Here is a 24,968-nt window from a genome sequence, read left to right as displayed (position 1 = left end):
ATGATGCTTAGAGACGAAGGGTACTTGCTGTAGGTATTTGATACTGCGATGATGCTTTCTTGATGTAGGTACTTGATACTGCGAGGCTAACTGCTAAATGTTGAAAACGGTTTTGCTTGAAGTCTGAAAATCGATGGTGCTTAGGGCTGAAAAACGTTGGTGACGAGGTTGAGGAAAGCTTGCGATTTGGGCTGAAAAACGTTGTTGAGTCTTAGGGCTGAATGCTGAAAAACGTTGGTGGAGAGGTTGAGAAAACGCTAGTGTTGAAGTGCTTCTGGTCCTTGGACTGTGGGTACTGCGTGTTGCTAGTTCTTCTGCGTCTTCTGCCTCCTCTGGCGCCCCAAGGGGCTGCCTATATACTGCAAAAGTGCTTGGTCAAGCAGCCTTTAATTCAGCCCCACGATTTGGGAAAATAATGCTCTAAATGTCACTTATTATCAAAATGACTTAAGAGGTGGTTCACATGCTTGAATGCTTAAATGACTATATTGTGCAAGAGAGGGTATGCAACTATGACCTGCCTAGGCATGCACGTCCTGCTAGAGGCTCAAAAAGTGCCAAGCTAGGTCCTATGCTAACTCGACAAACACTAGACTACAGCAAAAGCTTGTCCACGCGCAAGTGCAATGCGCACGTGACATCCCCCCCAATTAAAGGCGTGGCACAACTGCCGCACTTCTACCTTTGGATACCTTCTGTACTTCTAATGTTGAATGCTTTTGATGCGTATGGATGCATAAGCCGATGAAAACTCCTCCAAACTTGTGGATACTGTGGATGTAGGTACTGCTGCGCTGTAAACACCGACCATACGAGTTACTAGGTAGCCTTACTACTATCGTAGAATACCAGCCTTGATGCTGACTCTACCTGCGAGCAAGTACTCCCACTCAAATAGTCCTGTCGTGAAAACATTGCGGGTGAAGATGAAAGGTAACAGTGCTCGGAGGTATTTCCAATGGTTCCATGTCGACGAAAGTGGATGCAGTTACATGCGAATGTAAAAGAGGGTTAGGTTCTCTTTCTCCAACTCCTTTCATATCCGCATAGGAGGCGAGTAGATCTTCTTCGTTCAAAGACAGCGATAAAGACGACAGCGTGCCCGATACGCGATGGACTAAGGGTAATAAGTCCGAGGTCCAGACGCGAAGCTTCTTTGAGAAAAAAAACTAAAAAACTGAGAGAGGTTCTTCTTGGTTCTGGTTGGGTTCTTGGTGGTTCTTCCCTTGAGTTCGCGAAGCCGAAGTATGCACAGAGCTCTGATACCAATGTCGGGTGCTGCGGAAGAGTTTAAGGATTTAACTAGGATCTAGTATTCCGCACAATCACAAGGTTACTTAACTTCACTTGAAAAGAGAAACTTAACTGAACACAATGAATGAGAAAAAGCATTCTCTTCAAAAGCGAAATTCGCGTCGCTCATCATTCAAAAAAAAAAAAAAATCAACCTCTGCGATTTCCGGAAATTAGGGTTTTTGGCTGAAATTAGGATTTGCAGGAATTTTAGGGTTTCTGTTGTCCGCCACGTCATCACTTTGTGACATACCCCCCTCTTGAAAGCATTGTAATCGACCGCGATTACGCCTGCAAAACCGACAAAAGCCATAGACCGTCTTTAGCAGACACTGACTGTTAGTACCTACGTACTAGGAACACACATCTAGCACATGTACAAAATCGACAGTCACATCACACGACATCACAGGACATCAACAGACATCACAGGACATCACATGACATTCAACATTCATTCGGATCTTAGACCATGATTTATCGGCAATGTAGCTAGCAATCACATCTAGGTCCAATCGGGACCTCATCGATGTCCGATTGACTAACCCCTATTGCAACCATGTCTATTCGAGATCAAGTAGACCAAAATGCTGCAGTCATTTCGTCTATCAGTTCCTGCACTCACAAGAAGTCAAGAACAAATCAGTATCATAATCAGGAATTCCATTTCATAAAGTCATACAGCAGAATACTGTCAGCTCTCAGTATCCCTGAAGCTCAAAGAGATATCAGTGACTCTAGTATCTAAATAAAGGCATCTGTTGACAAAGGAGTGGAGTGACTCCCCTCTTGTGCATCCCACTGCACCAGATCTCCGGCCAAGCTGAATTCTGGGTTCCATTTGGAGTAGACTATGCTAAACTAAAAGCATCGAGGTAAAGTTTCACAATCTGAGGAGTATCTGCTAGGTCCTCCTCCTCCATCCACTTCGCATCAAGTGTAGGATAATTCTTGAACTTAACCAAGAACCGCCTTCGGACTTTACCCTTATTCTTCGTATCCTTATGTGCCAAAATCTGTTCAGGAACAAGGATCTCCTCGTTTTCTTCCACTTCGGGTTGCTCATCAGGCTCCCCATCATCAGGCACATCACCTTTAAAAGGTTTCAAGAGACTCACATGAAATGCATTGTGAATCCTCCAAGTATCTGGCAGTTTCAGTCAGAAGGAGACTTCATTTATCTTTTCAGTAATCTAGAAAGGACCGTAGTATCGCATACTAAGCTTTGGAAAAAGCCTCTCCTTTCCCTTTTTCTTTCGTAGGCGTGCCTTCTCAAAACGTAAGAGCACCCAATCATCCTCCTTCAATTTCATGTCGCGACGATGGCGATCCACTGCCTTTTTCTGTCGTTCTTGAGACTCCTACAAAGTCTCGCAAACCTTGGTAACAGCCGTATCCAAATCTCGCAAACATTCATCCGCTTCAAATATCTAATCTTTCGTGCTCAGGAAGGATGAAACCTTCGCAGCACTTTCAACAATCTCACATGGCGTCTTCCCCGTCAAAGAGTGTATCGTGTTATTGTAGGCAAATTTCACCAAAGGTAAGTTCTTTTCCCATTGAGTCTTTTGATCCGAGATACAAGACTTCAATAAATCTAAAACCACTGAATTGGCAATCTCAAATTGCCCGTCAGTCTGCAAGTGGAACGATGACGAGAACTGCAACCGCGTGCCAATGTTCTCCCAAATTGCCTTTCAAAACAAACTCATAAATCTGGGGTCTCTATCGGAGACAATCGTCTCAGACTGCCATGTAATCGGAAAATCATCGTGATCATTCTGTGTTCTCGGGAGATCAAAAATGAAATCCATTTCAATACTTTTCCAGGGGCGGGTGGGTATGGGTAAAGGCTTTAACAATCCCCGTGCCTTATGCCTGTCAAAATTGACCTTCTGGCATACTAAGCAACTGCGCACAAACTCTTCCACATCCTTTTCGAGTCTCGACCAAAAAAAAGTATCTCTCTACCCCCTTCATGGTGATAGCAATGCGCGGTGACTCGTAAAAGGTGGACAGTGGCATTCATTCATAACCTTTTCTCTCAACGGTTGTGTAACGCACAACATAGTCTCTCTCATCAAGTAGTCTTCCCGAAGGGAGTATCGAGCTACTCTCTCCCCATCTTGTATCCGTGTGAAAAATATCTGCAAAATCTGTATCTGTGGCATACCGATCGACCATATCCTCGAAGCTCCTATGATGTATCGCGGAAATAGCCAGAACCAACGATTTCCGAGACAGCATCTGCCACCACATTCTTCTGTCCCTGCACATGGACAATCTGGAAGTGGAACTGTGACAAGATGTTCGCCCACCGCATCTGCTTTTCCGAAAGCTGCTTCTGTGACAAGAAGTAGCGCAAACTCTGATGGTCTGTAAAGACAGTGAAATCCGCTCCGAGTAGGTAATGTCGCCATTGAGTAAGAGCATGGATAACTGCACAAAAGCTCTTTCTCATAAATCTGTGTTGTCATCTCTGGCCTAGAGAACAAACGGCTCTCGTAAGCTATGACATGGCCTTCTTGCATCAAGACCGCACCCAGACTACGACCACAAGCATCATAATATACTTCGAATGACTTCTGCAAGTCTGGCAAAGTCAAAATAGGTCCCGTAGTCAATTTCTCTTTCAATGTCTGAAAGGCAGTCACCTCTGTGGGTCCCCACGAAAAAGGTACTCCTTTCTGTGTCAAGATATGCAAAGGGGAAGCAACTTCAAGCAACCTCTGCAAACTTCCGTATGAACCGCCTGTAGTACGAACACAGTCCCAAGAAGCTTCTAACTTCATGGACATTCTTCAAGTCGGGCCAATCACAGATAGTCTCTATCTTGGCCGGATCCATTTGCACTCCTGCTGCTGACACAATGTGTCCCAAAAAGTGTATCTCTAGTAGGAAAAATTCACTTTTCTTTGCATTAATCACTAACTTGTGATCTCGTAATGCCTGAAAGACCTGAAGCAGATGATCTCTGTGTTCTGCCTCATTCTTGGAGAAAACAATGATGTCGTCAAAGAAAGTGCCAGCAAATAGCCTGTACTCTCGAAAATCCTATCCATCATCCGGTTAAATGTCGCAGGAGCATTGGTTAAGCCAAAAGGCATCACCAAAAACTCAAATAACCCAAAAGTCGTCCGAAAAGCTGTCTTGTAGACGTCTCCCGGCGCTATTCTGATCTGATGATATCCACTCTTCAAGTCAATCCTACTAAAGCACGAGGATCCCTGTAACCTGTCGAGTATATCATCGATCCTAGGAATCGGAAATCTGTTCTTGATGGTGATTTTGTTGACAGCTCTATAATCGATGCACATTCTCCAAGATCCGTCTTTCTTCAAAACCAACAACACTGGAGAGAAATACGGTGAAGTACTAGGCTGGACAAGACCCTTTTCCAAGAGGTCTTTCACTTGGTTCATAATCTCTTCATTCTGTGCTCGGCTCACACGGTAGGGTGGCCAGTTCGGTGGTGTACTACCAGGTATCAGATCAATGGTATGATCTTCAGGACGAGCAGGTGGTAACTCTCCTGGCAGGCCTTCTGAGAAGCAATAGGCGTGAGAGTGTAGAAAATCTTGGCGTTCTTTATCAAGTTTAGACATATTTGTCCTATCATCATCACTCAACTCTTTCATAAAGATCGAGTAAACAAACAGACTTGATTTCATTAATTTTGAAATGGCCGAAGCCGATACAATCGGGACAGACTCGCCCTTCAGTTTAATATCAGGTACAATTGTTCTGCCCTTTTCTGTAGTCAAAGTCGCTTTTCTCGCCCGATAATCGACCACGGCGTTGTTCTTGTGGTACCAGGGAATCCCTAAGAGAACATCACAACCCTCCAAAGGCATTATGAAGAAGTCCTCATGCCCCAAATACCCCTGACAATGCAACCGAAGTTTGCCAATGAAAGGTGTAATGGCTACGTCCCTGCCGGGTGCCACTAGAATTGCCTCTACAAGTGGTCCCATCCGATCGGGAGTAATCTTGAGCCGCGCAGCCAATTCCGATGAGATGTCGCCCGACGACCCAAATATCCCGGGAAGTCAGTGCCTTTCTTCTGCTTTTTGCCGTGCTTTTTGCCTTTCTTTTGCACGTTGAAAAGCTGAGCAATCCGTGCATCAACCACGTTCTCCAGTCCTTCTCTGTATATTTCTTGGAGGCAGAAGGTTTCTTGAGAGCGGGTTTCGGGAGTGGTGTTGTGGTTCTTTCCCACTCCATCTGTACCTCTTCCAAAGAGATCTGGTTCATATTTTGCCATCTTCGGGTCCTTGGAAAAATTGAGCATCATCTTTGTTGCATCGCCAATCAATTGACGACGCTCCATCTCTCTTTGCTCCGCCTGAGTAGGCCGAGGCGGGCCATACTCTCTGTCTGAATCTTCGGTGTGATCCCAGCACGCATCTCCAGATGCAGAGGGAGTCGATTGATCATTAACTGAAGCCATAGGTGCCGCGGAAAAAAAATTCGGGGATCGGATTTCCCGTAGAAGAGAAATCGGCCATGCTCTGATACCACTGTAACAGACTTGGACACTCCAAGTCAAGAATCAACCGCGACAGCACCAAATAACCACTTCAAAACAATTCACAGATCACAATAGATTTGCACTGGCCCGGCGGAGTTCCGTGCCTAGAGATATTGGCCCCAAAGACTGGCGCCCCTTTCTGTATTTCTTCTTATATTAATCAGATCAAAGTACAAGAGTGTGGCTAGGGTTTCACTCTCAGACTCTGCGTCCAGATGCTCTGAGAAGTGAAGCCCTCTCCACATATTTAAAGGTACAAGGGATGCCCAAAAGCAGAGCCCCAAAAGCTTTTAAAATAAAAAGCATAAGAGTTCAAAAGCTCTTCTCTCTCAGCTTTTTTATTGTTAAAAAAAGCATTCTCTTCAAAAGCGAAATTCGCGTCGCTCGTCATTCAAAAAAAAAAAATCAACCTCCGTGATTTTCGGAAATTAGGGTTTTTGGCAAAAATTAGGGTTTGCAAGAATTTTAGGGTTTCTGTTGTCTGCCACATCATCACTTTGTGACAGTAGGTGCTGAGTGCTGAAGGGTACTTGCTACTTGATACTGCGATGATGCGGAATGCTCAAGGGTACTTGCTGTCGGTACTTGATACTGCAAGGCTAACTGCTGATGCTAAAAACGCTACTGCTTGAAGGCTGAAAATCGATGGTCCTTAAGGCTTAAAAAACGTTGGTGATGAGGCTGAGGAAAGCTGACAATCTGGGCTGAAAAACGCCGCTGATTCAGAGGGCTGAATGCTGAAAAACGCTGGTGGAGAGGTTGAGAAAACGCTAGTGCTATAAGTGCTTCTGGTCCTTGGACTGTGGGTACTGCATGTTGCTGGTTCTTCTACATCTTCTGCCTCCTCTAGTGCCCCAAGGGGCTGCCTATATACTGCAAAAGTGCTTGGTCGAGCAGCCTTTAATTCAGCCCCACGATTTGGGAAAATAATGCTCTAAATGTCACTTATTATCAAAATGACTTAAGAGGTGGTTCACATGCTTGAATGCCTAAATGACTACATTGTGCAAGAGAGGGTATGCAACTATGACATGCCTGGGCATGCACGTCCTGCTAGAGGCTCACAAAGTGCCAAGCTAGGTCCTATGCTAACTCGACAAACACTAGACTACGGCAGAAGCTTGTCCACGTGGCACAAGTGCAGTGCACACATGACATCTAACCCTATGTGCTTGAGGACAAGCTGTAACTCCTATTTCTAGGATTTAGGACAGCCTAGGAAGTGTCCTGGCACCCTTATGAGCCTGTATGTCACCAGCGTGTGACTACTATCTATCCTTTTTGTTGATTTCTTTCTTATTATTTATTCATTTTCACTTTTTGGAAACACCCCTCGAGAAATCTAACTGCCCTGCATTGCGTAGCTAGTGTGGAACTGTTCAGAGGGAGTCCAGGTCTGAGGGCATGAGAGCACTAAGGTTGGACAAGGACTATGGTTAGCCAAAGTGGGGTCATTGACTAGCCAAAGTGGAATCCTTTGCTACAGAGGCTACATTTCAGTTCTTGGTGTGGCTCCAGTGTACAAAGAGGGTCAGATGACCTAGAAAGATACAATGGCAGCATCTCCTAAAATTTAGGGAACTGCTATTTTGGGACCTGAAAATGTGTTGGCGTCATTACCTCCGGAATGACAAGGGGAACATTTTATTACTCTGCCGTGAAGTCAACTGGGCAACCGGTCGGGAGATTTTTAGGCTGCAACCCCGATACGGGAAATGGCCTGTAAATGTGCCAAGTGGCACATTTCTGTGCACTTGCCTCATGCATGAAGAAGTGGCGCTGATTTTAGAGAAGGGAGGCCCATTTTCAAGCTTCTGTCATAGGTTGAGAGCTATGGAGTGCTTCCTTTTCCTCTTATGTACAGTGCGGTGCCAGGAGTGATGCCCTGCACGCTACGCATTGCTCTCTCTCTCTCCCCTATGGCAGTATGTTATGCCCCTCTAGTGGGCTTTTCATTTGACCAATGTACAGTTATGTGGGTTCATGCGCGATTGCCGAGGCAAGAGCCTCTTGCACAGGTACTAGATTAGCTAGCGGCTAATCCCCCGCAGGTACAGGTGAATTCGGAGAGGTTTCACGTGCGAAATCTCGTCCGATTCAAAGGGCAATTAGCCCTACAGGTGCGGGAGCTCGAGGACTTGCTACGGATGCGACTGGCACGCAAAACGGAGCCCAAAACAGTGAATTACAGCCTGCTGTGTATTTTTGTAGGTTTAGGGTTTTGGCCCTAAACAGACCCTAATACCCCCAGGAGGTTCGAGGACGCGAGGGGACCGCTGTACAGGTGACCTGGCGCATTTTCGGGGCAGGAAACAGAGAATTCAGCGTGCTACAGATTCTCGCCAGGTTTTGTAAAGTGTCTGAATGCGTCGGGAAAGTCATCCAATGCGTGGGGATACTGACTGTGAAGGGTCCTAGTACAGTTATGCTGCCGAAATCGGGCCAGAACAGTTGAAATTCAGCCAAGACTATGCGGGGCAGCTTGTAGGGAACCACAGCTTTTATTTCCTCTTTTAAATAAAGAAATACCGAAAGGGGCGCCTATTTAGGGGCCAATCTGGTGTCGGTCTTCTCATACAGGTGCAATCTAGCAACCTGTATCCCTTTCCCCTTTGTTGTGTCTTGAAAGTACAGATAAAGTGGGCGACAAATTAAATGGGTGAAAGCAAATGAAGTTTAAGTCTAAGGTCTACCGCCCTTATTGGATTGATAGGCCGGTTACATGGTTCCATTGCCAGGATGCCAATCACTTTTTCCCATAGAAGTGAGCCTTGGTCAGTTTGGGCTTGAAGACACAGGGGATCATAGACCAAACACAGGCAATTGCAATTATGGCTGACAGACCAGATGATGTGACTGAAGAGGTTTCCTCTTCGCAGGGTTAACAGACACATGGAGTGGGTGAGTCTTCAAGACCACCACAGACGGATGATGATATATTCAGGACCCAGTTGGCTACTGCTGTGGCTATGTTCACACAAGTAATGCAGAACCCGAGGTTTTTAGCCTTTCTGCAACCTCCTCTTCCGTCTCAGCAAGTTGGGTCACTGGATCATATTCAAAAGCCTGTTAAGGCTCAAGCACAGGTGATTCATACTGCAAAGTCAATGGAAACACCTGTACACTTGACGGAGAACATGCAGTCTCCACAACCTGTGCCTAAGGTGCAAGAATAGGTGGCTGGCCAGTCTTTCAAGCTGTACCAGTTCAGCCAGCCACCTTTCAGCAGCCTATAGCCGGTTCTAATGGACAGGGAAGCAACCTACATGCTATGCAACAAGTCTTCCCACCACCTTCAATACACCCTGGCTATTTTGGAGGTGGATCAGTATTCCAGAGCATGACTGGTCATGCACCTGGAAATCAGTTTTACACGCCAGGAACAGTGTTCGGGGGTGCTCAAACAATGATGCCTAACCCCATATATGGTGTCATGGGCATGCAACAAGGGTTTCAAAGCACTCAGGGCCAATTTGGGATGCCACAGGCAAATTTTGGTATGGCTGGAATTACAAATCAACAGCCAAATACGGCATTTCCAGGTCAACTTAATAGCGGTCAAGGAACACAGATGAACCCTAACAGTGTTCCCATGTTTCAGTCACTTCCATATGACAACTTAACGCCACTGGAGAGGCCAACTCCGTACAAAGAAGGTGACAAAGGTGTGACATTCACGACCTTTACAGGGTTTGATGACAAGAAGAAGGCTCTCTCATTCCTCCAGCAGTTTGACAAGGCCTATGCAGGGGGAAACTTTACAGAGGCTTCAAAGGTCCGCAAGGCAGCCACTTTCTTGACAGGGAATGCGAGACAATGGTGGCAACTTTATTGCTTCAAGGGCAAGCTCCGTCCACATGGATTTACTTCAAGCAGATTTTTGCAACAGCATGGTTATCTGATGACTTTGAAGCAAATGTCATGACAGAATGACACCAGCTTAATGTTGCTACTTGCAAGAATCTGGATGACTACAATCGGAAGTTTTGGAAAGCTCTACTTCCAGTAACTTCCTATAGGTTTGTGCCATTGACAGAACAGATTGAAAAATACTGTTGTGGCCTACCCAAAGGATTGAGAACGAAGACCAAAGTCACTACTTTGACGCAACTCATCGAGGTAGCAAACACTGGCAATGGTTTGCTCAAGGGAGAAGATTGTGAATTTAATACTGGCGTCAAGGAAGGATCAGCCAAGAAAAATTCAGCGAAGAAGTACGTTTCCAATGAGGTTCCTAAAGCAACTCGGGAGCCAGCCAACGTAGGGAAAGGCAAAGCTACGGCTGAATCATAAAAGGGACCAGCAAAGAAATGGAAAACACGTTTTCCTCGCTAGTCGGAAGAGCAAAAGAAGGTCCTGAGGTCAGAGAACAAATGCTTTATCTGTGAGCAACCTGGCCACATTGCTTACAATTGTCCTCAAAAGAAAAGGCCAGCTGATTCTGAAGACAAGGAGGACAGAAAAGGAAAGAGGCCCATGGCTGGTCTAGTGCCAGATATGGTGGGCGACAAGCCAAATTCAGATGCAAGTGAGCTTTGCAGAGCATGGGGAAAGGTCAAGGATCAAACATTGCTTATCTTCTTTGATCCAGGTGCCAAAGCCAACTTCATTTCCCCAGAATTGGCTTCAAAGTTGGGAATCAGACCTGAAGAGATGGGGTATACAGCAGAGGCAGGTTTGGCATGCCCCGGCCATATAGAGGCTCTGACACCCATCATCGGAAAGTTGCGCCTACATATCCAGTCCTATGTAGATGCTGAAGAATTTTACATCATGCCACTGGACGGATGTGATGTGTTGCTAGGTATTCCTTGGTTGTTTCGTGTACAGGGAATCATGGATGCCTACAACAAAAAGATCACTGTACAGAGCAGGGGAAAGACTCACATTCTGGATGTAAAACTTAAAGGGGAGTCTATTCCCACTGTATCAGCTTCTGCTATTACTTCTGTAATGAAAAAGAATCTTTCTGCGTACTTGGTTTTTGCACGTGAAGTGTCAAATTGTGATGAATCAAATTTATCTGTGCTAGATAAAGAAAGGTCAATGTTTTTACAACAGTGTAGTGACTGTTTTTCCGATTCATTACCGTCTCAATTACCGCCTGAGAAACCCGAGGACCATGCGATAGATTTGGTGCCGGGCAATAGTCCACCAAATAAGCCTCCGTACAGGTTTAGTGCGGCTCAACAGAAAGAGATAATGAGCCAAGTACAGGAGCTGTTAGAAAAGGGGCTGATTCAGCCCAGTTCATCTCCATTCTGTTCTCCAGTGTTGTTGGTGCAGAAAAAGGATGGCTCATGGCGTATGTGCATTGACTACCGTGCACTGAACAAGAATACCATCAAGAATAGGTTCCCTATACCTAGAATTGATGATATTCTGGACAAATTAGAAGGAGCAGCTATGTTTAGCAGGATAGATCTAAAGAGTGGGTACCATCAGATCCGCATTAGATCAGAGGATGTGCACAAGACTGCTTTTAGAACAACGTTTGGCCTTTACGAATTTTTAGTGATGCCCTTTGGTCTCACAAATGCTCCTGCTACGTTCAATAGGATGATGGACAGAATTTTCCGTCTACACCAACAGTTTGTTGGTACATTCTTTGATGACATGATAGTCTACTCAAAGAATGAAGAGGAGCATAGGCATCACTTGGCCATTGTGTTCAAAGAGCTATGCAGCCATAGGTTGCTCATCAATGCAAAGAAAAGTGAATTTTTTCTGGAAGAGATTCACTTTCTGGGACACATTGTCTCAAAGGATGGTGTCAGAATGAATCCTGCAAAAGTTGAAGCGATCAAGTGATGGCCAGATTTGAAGATGGTGCACAATGTCCGAAGCTTCTTGGGACATGCTCCTATTACAGAAGGTTTATCCGAAATTTCGCTGAGATTGCTTCACCTGTACATGCTCTTCAAAAGAAGGCAGCCACCTTTAGATGGACACAGAAAGAGATTTCAGCTTTTAACCTCTTAAAGGAAAAGATGACTTCAGATCCAGTCATTGTGTTGCCAGATCTTAGGGAGTCATTTGTGGTCCAGTGTGACGCCTGTGGTAGTAGCATTGGTGCATTGCTAATGCAATGGCAGGGTAGTAGCCTATGAGAGTAGAATCTTGCAAGGGCCAAAAAAGACTATGCAAGTCTATGAAAAAGAACTGCAGGCCGTGATTCATGCGCTCTTAAGTTGGAAACACTACCTGCTAGGTGCAGATTTCGTTGTCCAAACGGATCATCAGACCTTGCGATACTTCTTGACACAGGCAAAGTTATCTGAGAAGCATATGCGATGGGCAAATATCTTGTCCATGTTCCATTTTCAGATTGTGCATGTGGTAGGCAAGAAGAACGTTGTGGCTGATGCCTTGTCAAGGAAGCCACAAATTTCAGCTGTGTCAATTCCTTATCATCATGAACTTGATGATATGAGGGAATAGTATGCAAATGATGAAGATTTTGCAAGGGTCTTCGAGCAACTAATGGATAGACAACGTCGTGAACACTATCTTTTCAAAGATAGGTTCATGATGATGCATGGCAGATTGTGTGTCACAAAGCCATTGCGACGCAAAGTTATGGAAGAGAGTCATGTCCCACCGTATGCAGGGCATCGTGGTATCGATGCTACAGTTAAAGCGGTTGAGACATTCTTCTACTGGCCTACATTGAGAAGAGATGTGGATGCCTTTGTGCGAGAATGCCTAAAATGCCAGAAGGTCAACTTTGACAGGCAAAAGGCACCAGGGTTATGGCAACCACTACCTATTCCAGATAAACCGTGGGAAAGTATTGCTATGGATTTTATCTTTGATCTTCCGAGAACGCAGACAAGAAACGATGGTATTTGGACCATCATTTGCAGATTCAGCAAGCACGCTCATTTTATTCATGTCAGGAAGAAGATAAAGCCAGATCAGATGGTACGCTTGTTTATGAGCAATATTTTCAAGTATCATGGCATGCCACAATCGATTGTTAGCGATCGTGATCCACGCATGACAAGTTTGTTCTGGAGAGGCTTGTTTGAGAATATCGGCACAACGCTCAAATTCTCTTCGTCATTTCATCCTCAAACAGATGGGCAGTCAGAAGAGGCAAATTCTACTGTCCTAGATCTGCTGAAGTGCTATGTGTCAGAGCATAAAGGAAAGTGGGAGCAGTATTTGCCATTGGTGGAATATGCATACAATAATACAGTGCATTCATCAGCAGGCAAGGCACCTTTTGAGATAATTGAAGGTGGCAAGAAAGTTCCTCCCATACTGCATACAAAGAACAAGATATTTGAAGCAGATAAGTATGTTCAGGACATGGATGAAATGTACAAGAAGGTCAAAGTGGCCTTAGAAAAGACTCAGGCAAAGCAAAAGAAAGCAGTTGTTCGTCACCGTCGTGAACTGGTATTTTCACTTGGTGATTGGGTGCTTCTACGCTTTGAAAAGGCAAGGTTAAACAAGATGAAGGGCAAGGAAAGACTGTTTCCAAAGCTCAGCATGCGTTACTATGGGCCTTTTCAAGTATGCGACATAATCAATGATGTTGCATATAGGCTGAAATTGCCCGAGAGTTGGAAGATTCACAATGCGTTTCATGTGAGTCTTCTCACACCCTATGTGGGTGCTGTGCCAGAAGATATGCCAGCTGAAGATCAGCCGGAAGTCGAGGAACTTGACGAGATCTTGGTCCCGGAACAGATTTTGGCACATAAAGAAAGAAAAGTGAAAGGCAAGGTTGCTAGGCGTTACTTGGTGAAGTTCAGAAACTATCCACCAATGGATGCTAAGTGAATGGAAGAAGGTGAACTTGCAGAGTCACCAACTGTGTTATCACTTTACCTTGAAGCCTTCGATTTGCAACCTACCTTGACCCCTTGAGTTTCAAAGCTACATGGATTGTCAGTGTGACAATGGCTTCTGAAACAAATGATGTACATGGTATTTAAAGTGAGCTCAAATCAAGTACATGTTACATGAATGTTAGAGTTGTACAGATTGTCAGTTTGGCAATTGCTCTTACGGAATGTCCAAAAGTGTAGTTAGTGCTATAGAAGTGAGTATTTCTTCTCAGTTTGTCAAGGATCCAACGTCGGTTTGGGTATGCTCGAAAGTGCTACTGGATCCAACGTGTACTAAAAGACAGTGACAAAATGCGTAGCTACCATTTTGTCATTGGAAAGTTAATGACTCAAAGCAATGGCAGAGTGCGAAGCTACCACTATGTCATTGGGACAGGGTTCACACGACGCAGGCAATACATGTGTCGACGAGGTGTTGAATACACCAGGGTTGACAATGAGCATGTATGTGTCGTACATGTGTCGACAGGTGTTGAATACACCAGTGTTGACTGTGAGCATGTACGACATAGATGCAAACGAGGACGTTTGAGATTTCAAGAGGGGGGTAAGTCACCAGCATGTGACTACTATCTATCCTTTTTGTTGATTTCTTTCTTATTATTTATTCATTTTCACTTTTTGGAAACACCCCTCGAGAAATCTAACTACCCTGCATTGCATAGCTAGTGTGGAACTGTTCAGAGGGAGTCCAGGCCTGAGGGCAAGAGAGCACTAAGGTTGGACAAGGACTATGGTTAGCCAAAGTGGGGTCATTGACTAGCCAAAGTGGAATCCTTTGCTACAGAGGCTACATTTCAGTTCTTGGTGTGGCTGCAGTGTACAAAGAGGGTCAGAGCATCTCCTAAAATTTAGGGAACTGCTATTTTGGGACCTGAAAATGTGTTTGCGTCATTACCTCCGTAATGACAAGGGGAACATTTTATTACTCTGCCGTTAAGTCAACTGGGCAACCAGTCGAGAGATTTTTAGGCTGCAACCCCGAAACGGGAAATGGCCTGTAAATGTGCCAAGTGGCACATTTCTGTGCACTTGCCTCATGCATGAAGAAGTGGCGCTGATTTTAGAGAAGGGAGGCCCATTTTCAAGCTTCTGTCATAGGTTGAGAGCTATGGAGTGCTTCCTTTCCCTCTTATGTACAATGCAGTGCTAGGAAATTGCCCTGCACGCTACGCACTGCTCTCTCTCTCCCCTATGGCAGTATGTTATGCCCCTCTAGTGGGCTTTTCATTTGACCAATGTACAGTTATGTGGGTTCATGCGCGATTGCCGAGGCAAGAGCCTCTTGCACAGGTACTGGAGATTAGCTAGCGGCTAATCCCCCGCAGGTACAGGTGAATTCGGAGAGGTTTCACGTGCGAAATCTCATCCTATTCAAAGGGAAATTAGCCCTACAGGTGCGGGAGCTCGAGGACTTGCTACGGATGCGACCGGCATGCAAAACGGAGCCCAAAACAGTGAATTACAGCCTGCTGTGTATTTTTGCAGGTTTAGGGTTTTGGCCCTAAACGGACCCTAATACCCCCAAGAGGTTCGGGGACGCGAGGGGACCGCTGTACAGGTGATCTGGCGCATTTTGGGGGCAGGAAACAGAGAATTCAGCATGCTGCAGATTCTCGCCAGGTTTTGTAAAGTGTCGGAATGCATCGGGAAAGTCATCAAATGCGTGGGGATACTGACTGTTAAGGGTCCTAGTACAATTATGCTGCCGAAATCGGGCTAGAACAGTTGAAATTCAGCCAAGACTGTGCGGGGCAGCTTGTAGGGAACCACAGCTTTTATTCCCTCTTTTAAAGAATAAAGAAATACCGAAAGGGGCGCCTATTTAGGGGCCAATCTGGTGTCGGTCTTCTCATACAAGTGCAATCTAGCAACCTGTATCCCTTTCCCCTTTGTTGTGTCTTGAAAGTACAAGTAAAGTGGGCGACAAATTAAATGGGTAAAAGCAAATAAAGTTTAAGTCTAAGGTCTACCACCCTTTTTGGATTAATAGGCCGGTTACACTATACACAAGACCTGCATGTCCAAGCACTTTAGACTCTAGAGTAGTTGCATACCCTCTGATTACACATGAGCACAGCCAATGTTTGTTAGGTGTAGGCACTAGGGAGTGTTCCCAAACAAACGCATTAGTAACAAGCCTAGGTAGTCTCTGCATAGGAAGCACCTCTTATTAGTAGGTTTCTTAACTTATTAATAATTGGCAGATAGTATCAATTTATGAAGTTTGGGCTTCACGCTGGCATGCTGCTCAACCCAACTTGCAATTAATATATAGGGTCACCCATTAAGGCATCAGAACCCAGTACCAGTGCCTCATTGGCACCTAGTGCCACAGTACCCTCAAGCACCCCCAAGCGTTTCCAAATCCTCCAACACACCTACCATTCTTGCTTTATCAACCTCAGCCCTTCAGCATTTTTGCTTCAACACCCTAAACGCTAGCAGATCATAGTCACATGGGGACGGGGACGGGTCTCGAGGACGCAACGAGTTCGGAGAACGAGGACTGGGGACAAGACAGGGGACGCGTGTTAAAAAAAAAATATACTAGAAAACACTACGAGCACAAGATTGCAAAGAAAAAGTGGTGTCTTCTCTCTCTCTCTCTCTCTCTCTCTCTCTCTCTCTCTCTCTCTCTCTCTCTCTCTCTCTCTCTCTCATGAAAAAAAAAAGAGATCTTGCGTATGCACTAAGCACTCATCCTAAGTTGTCACCATAAATCACCTCGTTGCACATTAGACTATCAGAAGCTTCACTCACAATATATCTCTCTCTCTTCTCTCCCTTTGTGTATTGCACATTCTCTCATGAACTAATAGAAACCTTGTGTACGTACAAAGCACTCATCCTAAGTTATCACCTTAAATCACTTCCACTGCACATTACCCTAGTATCAAAGCTCTTTGGTAGTGTTCGATATCATCACTTGAGAAAAGAACCTAAAGAACCGCAGAAAAATTTTAATTGTTTGAGATCGCGCGTAGCCCAAGACCACTTGGGCATGTTGATCTCTCTAATCTGTGCTTTTGAAGAGTTACAGGTAACCCAGAAAAGAAGGGCTTGTCCAACCTCCACTCGTTCCTCTATTCCATTCATCGAGATCAACCTCGCACACTGCGGCAGACAATCGGCGTGAGGTGAAAAAAAGCAACCTTGGTGTGAGCGCAAGGCCACGAAGGGGTGCACCCGTAGGAAAGAGTTGAGCTTGGGTAAGAGAATAAGTCTTCTTAAGTCGGATTGAGAGCAGTATCAACAGGGTTGTTCTCGTCCGTCGGACGGAACAGTGGCGTCCGGTGGCGTCCCGTCCGGTCAAGGCGTCCGTTGCGTCCGATGGTTTTTTAGTACGTTTGACCAATTTTTTAGTCCGTTGACTGTGCTTTTTTTGGGGAGGTTTTTGGGTTACCTTTTGGCATAGGATCCCTCCCACCTAGCCTAGGATCCCCCTCCCCCCACCTCCCACATGCCCTGAGCCTCCTCTCTCTTTTCTCTCTCTCTCTCTCTCACACACACACACATTGCTTTGGATTCCATTAGACTCCTCTCTCTTCCTCTCCCTCTCCCTCTCTCTCATTGCTTTGGTCCTTCACCTTGGATTCCATTAGGCTCCTCTCTCTCTCTCTCTCTCTCTCTCTCTCTCTCTCATCCATCCTCTCGTCTCTCTCTTGTTCAAGGGCAAGTATCTACACTCTAAATCTACATATGGATGCCCGCGTTCTGTTCTTCTCCATTATGTTCCAACTCAAGGCTCCAGCTTACGAGTCATTCTCAAGCTCTCTCATGAGTCATGAGAGATTGCTCAATGGCTCAATGAATCCAGGATAAGCCCAGATTCACCCTTAAAGGAAAGTGCAAGGTATAGACCCATGGTAGTCACCCACAAGACAATATAACCATCAGCTCCATCATGCATAGTATTGACTAAATACAACGACATTCCCACTGTGATAATCAATTGTCTAATTGTCCCAAGTGTAAAATCTAGGGTTAAGAATTGCATGTTTTTATTTTTGAACGTACGTAACCATGTCGTACGACATAAAAGTTTCTAGTTCAATGAGTACCGTACGTCTTCGTACGTGGACAAAACATACGTGACCGTACGAGACCACCCTGAGTATCAAGAACCCCAAGTACCCGAGTACTTAGTGCATAGTCTTCACACGAAGCAGAATGGATACTCTGCCTGAAGGTGATGAGACTGAAGTCGGTTAAAACCACAATACCTCCTCTTCTCAATCTTCCACTACATCTAGAGCACCAAACTCTCCACCTAACAGTGATAATAAAGAAAGTTTAAAACTCAGGTTTGCATATTTCAGTCGAATAAAATGAGCATTAAAATCCTTGTACTCCAATATGGAGATGATATCATGTTAGCACACGCATCCGCAAGAATAGAAATGGTGTGGAATGCCTTACATATTTGCGTTATGAGAGAATAAATTGAACTTTGTACTTCTCAATGGTACAAACTCTTTTGTTACATGTCTTGAAAGATTCATCATAGACCAGGTAGCAAAGCTACCAGGTTCCATTTCACTCAGCGGCTTGTAAGGCATGCGTAGCATCTCATGTAACCTTCAAGGCTTTGTTTTTTAAGGGCTTCAGAGACTAAAGTGGGCGAGACTAAAGTGCGCTCTTATCTCTGACATGAGGGTGAAATTTACGACCTGTTTACTCTTCCTGATACCTACTATATGGTCAAGTGTGGTCCGACATCTCAATTAGCTTTGCAATTTTGGAAACATTTGTGAAAACTACTACCAATTTAATGGCATCTTCCATCAAGTCAATTAAAGACGGACTCATGTAAAATTAGCCTTTGCCACTATAACTGTTAGTTGCTACAACCAAAGGAACTTGTCTGGTATCGTTCATTTAATCAAACATCAAGTCATGAGACCAACCCTTTACATTGGCTGCAAAGCCTTGCTACTCTAAACGTTGGTACAACAGCACAATTTTGTGCATGCATGATCATTGTTGCGTCAAAGGAGCACAAGCAAAAAGCAAGAAAAACCTGCCAACCTGGGCAAAATCAATTTCAGCAAAAAGCTGTTCTTCCATGTCATATTTCTTTGATGCCTCCTCGATATCAGACTGAATAAAATTGTCGATGGCATCCTTGAGAATCTTATCCGCTTTCTTCTGGACATCCTCATGTAACTTCTGACTATGTTCTTCCTCGCTTTCAGGTGCTCCTCCTCCATCACTACCTCCGTTAGATGCAGAAGCGCTTCCTTCTCCTCCTTCCACAGCAGCAGAAGGGCTTTCACCTGATTTTACTCTGACTTTGGCGCAAGAAGAAGCCTTAAGTTGAGAGAAAGCTTCGCTCTGATGAAGTAGAAAGTCATTTGACAATGTAACTCTTCGACTTTGCAGAAGGAGAGGTACAGTAGAGCTGCGAATGGAAACATGCGCAGGTGTGACAGCGACTTGAAGCGATGGCAACCTCAGCGAGAGCTCCATAGCTTGGACCTGCCTGGTTAGAGCAAGCTAGCGCTCGCCGGCCTACTAAAATCGTAGAATGATGCTGGCAGGTGCACTACGAGTTGAACAAAAAAGCTCGTCATTTTCCTTGGCCGGACTTGGATGCATATAACAAAGTGGCAAGTGCTGAGGAAAATGCTTAAATATCGAGAATCATAAGAAGATTCCCATGAAATTTAAAAGAGTGAAAAGGAGGACTCTACAGGAGGCGACGTGGAGGCCAAGCTCCTCCCTTCCCAATTTGATCTCTCTCTCTCTCTCTCTCTCTCTCTCTCTCTCTCTCTCTCTCTCTCTCTGTGGACCGCATCACACAGCAAGGGCATCTCTCATAGACACACAAATCTCTCACGCGCACGTCAAGAGCAGAGATGAGGACGATTCATAGGGCAGTGGGCACAAACAAAGAGAAAATCTCTCTCTCTCTCTCTCTCTCTCTCTCTCTCTCTCTCTCTCTCTCTCTCTCTCTCTCTCTGAGGATGTGTGTAGTGGCGATGAAGCTCGAGATCTTCTCTGTAGGTGTAGCTCTGTGATGAGTGGTAGGGGGCGTTGCGGTGTAGGCTCACGAGGAAGGAGGAATTCCAGCTCTGTGAGTGGTAGGGGGAGCTGCGGTGCAAGCTAGCGAGTTCCAGGAGGGAGGGGCACGTCAGCCTCGAGAGGTAAGGACGGAAGAAGGCAAATAACAGTGCTATAGACGGAAGACATAGCGTCCCTGCAAAATACCTCGAGTAGCATGATACATGATAGAAACAACAAAACACCGCAAATACGCATACCTGACAAAAAACACCGCAAGTACGCATACTTGACAAAGCTTGTCAGCATATAATCAAATCGTACACGAACAGAGAGGAAAAGAGATCGATATAGAGCGAGAGGGCACGTGCGGATGCACCTCCTAGAGAGGAGTGCTACACCGGCACGGCGAAAGAGAAGAGAGGAGAGGAGAGAGGAATAGACACAGGCACTGGGTGCAACTCCCCCCATGCAAGAGTGACCCTTTCCCTCTTGCACGTATTTCATTTATAGATTTCTTGAATGGTCAAATTGAGTACAAACTGGCCGGCCGGTCATAAATGGCCAAAGCTCATAAAAGAGCACTTGAATAATAAAATGTACAATGTATATACTTTCATTCGCATAGGCCTAGCTCGGTCCCAGTCTTTTCCACCTGTCAGCTGCAACAAATAATAAAATATCAATTCCATAACATACCTCTCCATTGGAAAGCAATTGTCCTCAGTTGCTTTGCGAAGATAGAAATCTGCAAACAATACTTGTCAAAAACAATGATTAGAAATCTGTATCAAATAGTAACAAAATTCATAAAATTAGACAATATTGCTTATGCCTGTCGCCATCCACATACTACCTATTCTAGTGTCCCATACCACTAGAATAGGCAGTATATGTCATATCCTGATGAATCAGGATATCATTGGTCACACTCATCATCAATCGCACAATGTCAAGTCTCATGTCATAAACAATGTTGTAGTAACCATCAGATACCAAATCCCAATCCAATTCCAATTCCACAATCTAATTCCAAATCCAAATCACTTTCATTATGTACCCCGGGTAACAAAATCATACCAGTTACAGTGGTGGCCAGCCACTGCAGCATGATTTTGTGATTGGTGTTGCCTCATTCGGCGAGTCTACACCAATAAAGCGTGCTACCTAAATCGGCGAATCTGCACTAATGCTGCCTAAATCGGCAGATCTGCATTGGATATTGTGTAAAAATAATAAATCGGAAGTTTATCAATGTGCTGCCTAAATCAGCGGATCTGCACCAAGATGAGTTTTTATACACTGCCTAAATCGGCGGATCTGTGTGTTGGTGACCAATGGACTAGGCTAGACATTAAAAAAAAAAAAGATAAAACAATTTCTACCTGTGTCACACCACATTGGAGTGTAGTTGAGTAGCCGAGTACTTACAAATTTTTGTTCACTAACTCAAAACACCGCAATTCATATGAGTAGTTGCATAGCTTAATGCCAAATCCTCTCAATAGAAATTACATGTAGTGCAAGCAGAAGCCAGAACTTTAGGGATTCTTAATTTCATATGCCATATGAGAAAGAAGTAAAAGATCTTTTTGCTTTCAAATTGTCCAATGGTATTATCCTTATGGCAAGCTGCTTGACGTTGTGTCCTTAAAGATATGCACCAACAAAATAAACTTCTAAGCAAGTAGAGGAAGTGAGTATTATTGTAGGAGTATGTTAAGGGATGTCATTGTAGTATAGGCATACAAGATATGTTGCGTAATTGATGAGATCTTAAGAAATATGAGGAATGGATTCATTAAGGAGAATTAAAATACCATGGAAAACAACGATAAATTACGAACCTCGAGGTGGTTTGCAGAAGTGACTAGTATCCAAATCAGCAAATGCTAAACAATTTCTTGAAAACCAAGGTCAACAACAAAATTGATCATGTGAGTAATGTTATGCAAGTTAGAACAAACCAAAATTCAAGTCGTACAGATGGGTGTCAGATATCGGTGAGGTGAACTATATATGTGAGTAAGTGTTTAAACCATTGATTTTTGTCGCAAGAAAATTAGAAGCTAGTAAAATGTCACCAGCGTTATTGAAAGTAGTTAAAATATTGACCTAAAAACAAAAAAAAACTTTAGGTGTGTCCTTATGGTCTTTAGTTAGAAAAATTGTTTTTGGCAAGCCCTAACTCGATCAACAAACATTGCTATGAGTACTCTAATCCACAAAGAATTTCTCGCGAAAAAATTCGTAGGAACTACTTTCGATGGTCATCTTTGAATGGATACAACAAACACTAAAATACCAAGAGACATAGAAGCGCTTATCGCCACCTTAAATATAGACACACAAATCTCACACCGCGTAGCCACGAACATTAACTTCAAGCTATGAAAGACCATATAGAACACTTACAGTATGTGTGTGTGTGTTTGGACTTATATCATTCAAATTGACAAGTGAGTGTGTGTGTGGGTGCTAAAATCATCGACTTGCGAGGTTGTGGACAATTGAATACAAAGGTAGGGCCCGCAGTTTGGTTAAGGGGGGAAAAGAGAGAGAAAAGAAAATGAAATGTTATATTAACCGTCTTAAAATTGTAAAAATACGTGTGAGAACAACTGATACAGTCTGTGTATCTATTCCGACGCCTGGGTACAAATAAAAAATAAAACAAATTGAAGTATAATTGAAAGCATAAAACCTAGAGCTTAATATCGTGATGAAAATCAATATCATCATCGCCAATGCATGAGAATGCTCGGTAATGGGCGTGTGTCGGATAAAATATTGCAGCAAGCACTGAAGAGCTTCGTTAATGTCCACCTCTATAGGTAGGCGTATTGGAGAAAGAGAGCAAAATGAAATGAAATGTTAAACTACTTGTGTACAAAAAGCTTAGGAGACCATGTTGATACAATCCTTAATGATCTAATTCAATACCGAGATATGCCCTCTACACATGGATCTACCGGGCTTCATTTTGAATGATGACGTCTTCTTTGCAGTTGTCCAAAACTTCCTCAGTGCTCGAAAATGGCAAGCGACTAAGGAGTTGTATGATGAGGTTGTGCAGCAGGGTTAACTCTTCATAGTGCTACCTTTGTCAAGGTCATGAAAGAGCTTACCAAGGCTCGTAGGTTTGATCTCGTGGAGAGATCGTTCAACAGAATGCCCAAGAGTACTACAGATGAGGATTCGACTATTGCTGTCAATGGTCTTGTGCTAGCCTACTACAAAGAGGAATTATATGATGAGGTCATGAACATATACCACAAGATGAAAACAGACCTTATACCACAAGATGAAAACAGACCTTGTCCCTCATGTCCTGACATCTTTCTGCATTGCTCTTTCTGCTCTTTGAGATTCGAGTAGCACTTGAATTATATGCAGCTGCACAGAAACGAGGAGTTGCCCTTGACATGAAGGCTTATAGCTGTCTGTGATACCATGGAAAAAGCTGGCAAGATCTCGGAGGCTGCGTCCCTTTTGTCGTGCCTTTGATGTTGAAGAACTATGGTGTTTGGGCACGCAGTAGACGAGGGGGAGAGCGAAAGGTTGCGGCTGCATGCTCCAGGCGCGCAGTTCAATATATGACCGTGGCTGGAGAATTGGGAAGGGGTGGTCACTGAGCTGTGCCCCATAGCCGTTGATATCTGGCTTGGCCGTAAGGTAGGTTGAAGGAGAGTGGCGAGCCTTGCTGCTGCATGCAACGACGGCCAGTAGGCTAATTGCAAAATGGCGAGGGCTGCTCCTTCAAAATTGTGCATGGCGGTTGGAGTGAGGTAGGGACTATGGGGTGACGGTTGAAGACAGAGAGAGATAGAGCTAGTGGGCACCAGTTCGGCAACTGCAGTTGGAGGATTTGCATGCCTCGAGAGTCAGAAGCACCAGTGGAGCTGCTGGGTGGGTGGTCTACCACCAAATATGAGAGAGAGGGAGAGATTGTCGCCCTCTACAATATGGTGTGGGCAAGGGACAAGAGAGGGAGAGAGAGAAAGGTTTCCCATTGTTGGTGGGCCGCCAGTTATAGTGGCAGAGGGAGAGAGAGAGAGGGAGAGAGAGAGAATTGATAGATAATCACTGGTGGTTGTTCTTGTTGTTGCATGGTAGTCCAAAAAAAGAGGCAGTTGGGTGGAGGTATGGGCGCCGTCAGTCACCGATGACGTGAGAGAGAGAGAAAGAGTTTTCTCCACCTTACGAGAGGGGAAAAAAAAGGGTGAGAGGAGTAGTTGGTAACTGGCATGCAGTGGTGGCTGACTGTTGGAGAGAGAGAGAGAGAGAGAGAGAGAGAGAGAGAGAGAGAGAGAGAGAGAGAGAGAGAGAGAGAGAGAGAGAACTGATAGATAATCACTGGTGGCTAGTCTTGTTGTTGCATGGTAGTCCAAAAAAAGAGGCAGTTGGGTGGAGGTATGGGCGCCATCAGTCACCGACGACGCGAGAGAGAGAGAGAGAGAGAGAGAGAGTTTTGTCCACCTTACGAGAGGGGAAAAAAAAGGGTGAGAGGAGTAGTTGGTAACTGGCATGCAGTGGTGGCTGACTCTTGGAGAGAGAGAGAGAGAGAGAGAGAGAGAGAGAGAGAGAGAGAGAGAGAGAGAGAGTCTGATGTCTGCACTGTGCACCCGTGGTTGCACCTGTGGTTGGTAGAAAGAGGCATTGAAACGCTGAGAGAGAGAAAGAGAGGGTTCACTGCATTTGAGTGGTGTGTGTGGGTCTGTGTATGGTGGTCGAGATGCAGTGTTGGTGAAGCTGTTAGGCGATGCCAACCCTGCACGGAGAGTGGCTTGTAGATAGGGGTAGTTGTATAGAGAGAGAAAAGAGAATCGTAGGGTGGTCAACACATAGAACGGCACTGATAAGTTGTTGGCCTGCCAGGTGCGAGCTGCATGGCACTGGTAACTACCACTCGAAGGGGTTGAGCATGCAGATCCGTCTGTAGCAAACTAGGGAGAGGGAGAGTATAAGCTAGAGAGAATCGACTTTCAAGTAGTTTCTATGTGTGTGTGGTCGTTAGTAGTCCACAGTGAGTGTAAACAATCGGCGCCCACAATACCCATGAAATCGAGTGCAGTTGGCAACTTGCTATGCGTGGAACGGTTGGCATGCAAGGGGTAGAAGCCGAACGGCTCAGGCCAGTGCACCTGAGCCTTGCTAGAATCTGGCTGCATCCTACCGCTAGCAATGCCTATCATCTTGCTCTTTGCACTGTCATGAGCTCGACGACCATACTATATTGTTGACCATCACAAATACTGCATGGTTGCTCTATTGTGCAG

The 24,968-nt window shown here is 44.8% G+C and overlaps 1 protein-coding gene across 1 annotated transcript in view; it reads right to left on the bottom strand.

Moving 5' to 3' along the window:
• Positions 1-19,257, bottom strand: part of LOC147429121 (uncharacterized) — a 55,629-nt gene extending 36,372 nt beyond the window's left edge. Inside the window, exon 1 of the mRNA XM_086495178.1 lies at positions 18,715-19,257. Within this exon, the coding sequence (XP_086351304.1) occupies positions 18,715-19,155 (441 nt within the window). The 5' untranslated portion in view covers positions 19,156-19,257. The remainder of the gene's footprint in view (positions 1-18,714) is intronic.
• Between the last annotated feature and the right edge of the window lie 5,711 nt (positions 19,258-24,968).

The sequence above is a fragment of the Adiantum capillus-veneris genome, chromosome 22, assembly GCF_014529385.1.
Source record: "Adiantum capillus-veneris isolate H3 chromosome 22, ASM1452938v2, whole genome shotgun sequence".
NCBI classification, from domain to species: Eukaryota; Viridiplantae; Streptophyta; class Polypodiopsida; order Polypodiales; family Pteridaceae; genus Adiantum; species Adiantum capillus-veneris.
The sequence above is the reverse complement of the archived record's forward strand: the minus strand, read 5'-3'. Positions and strand labels throughout refer to the sequence as shown.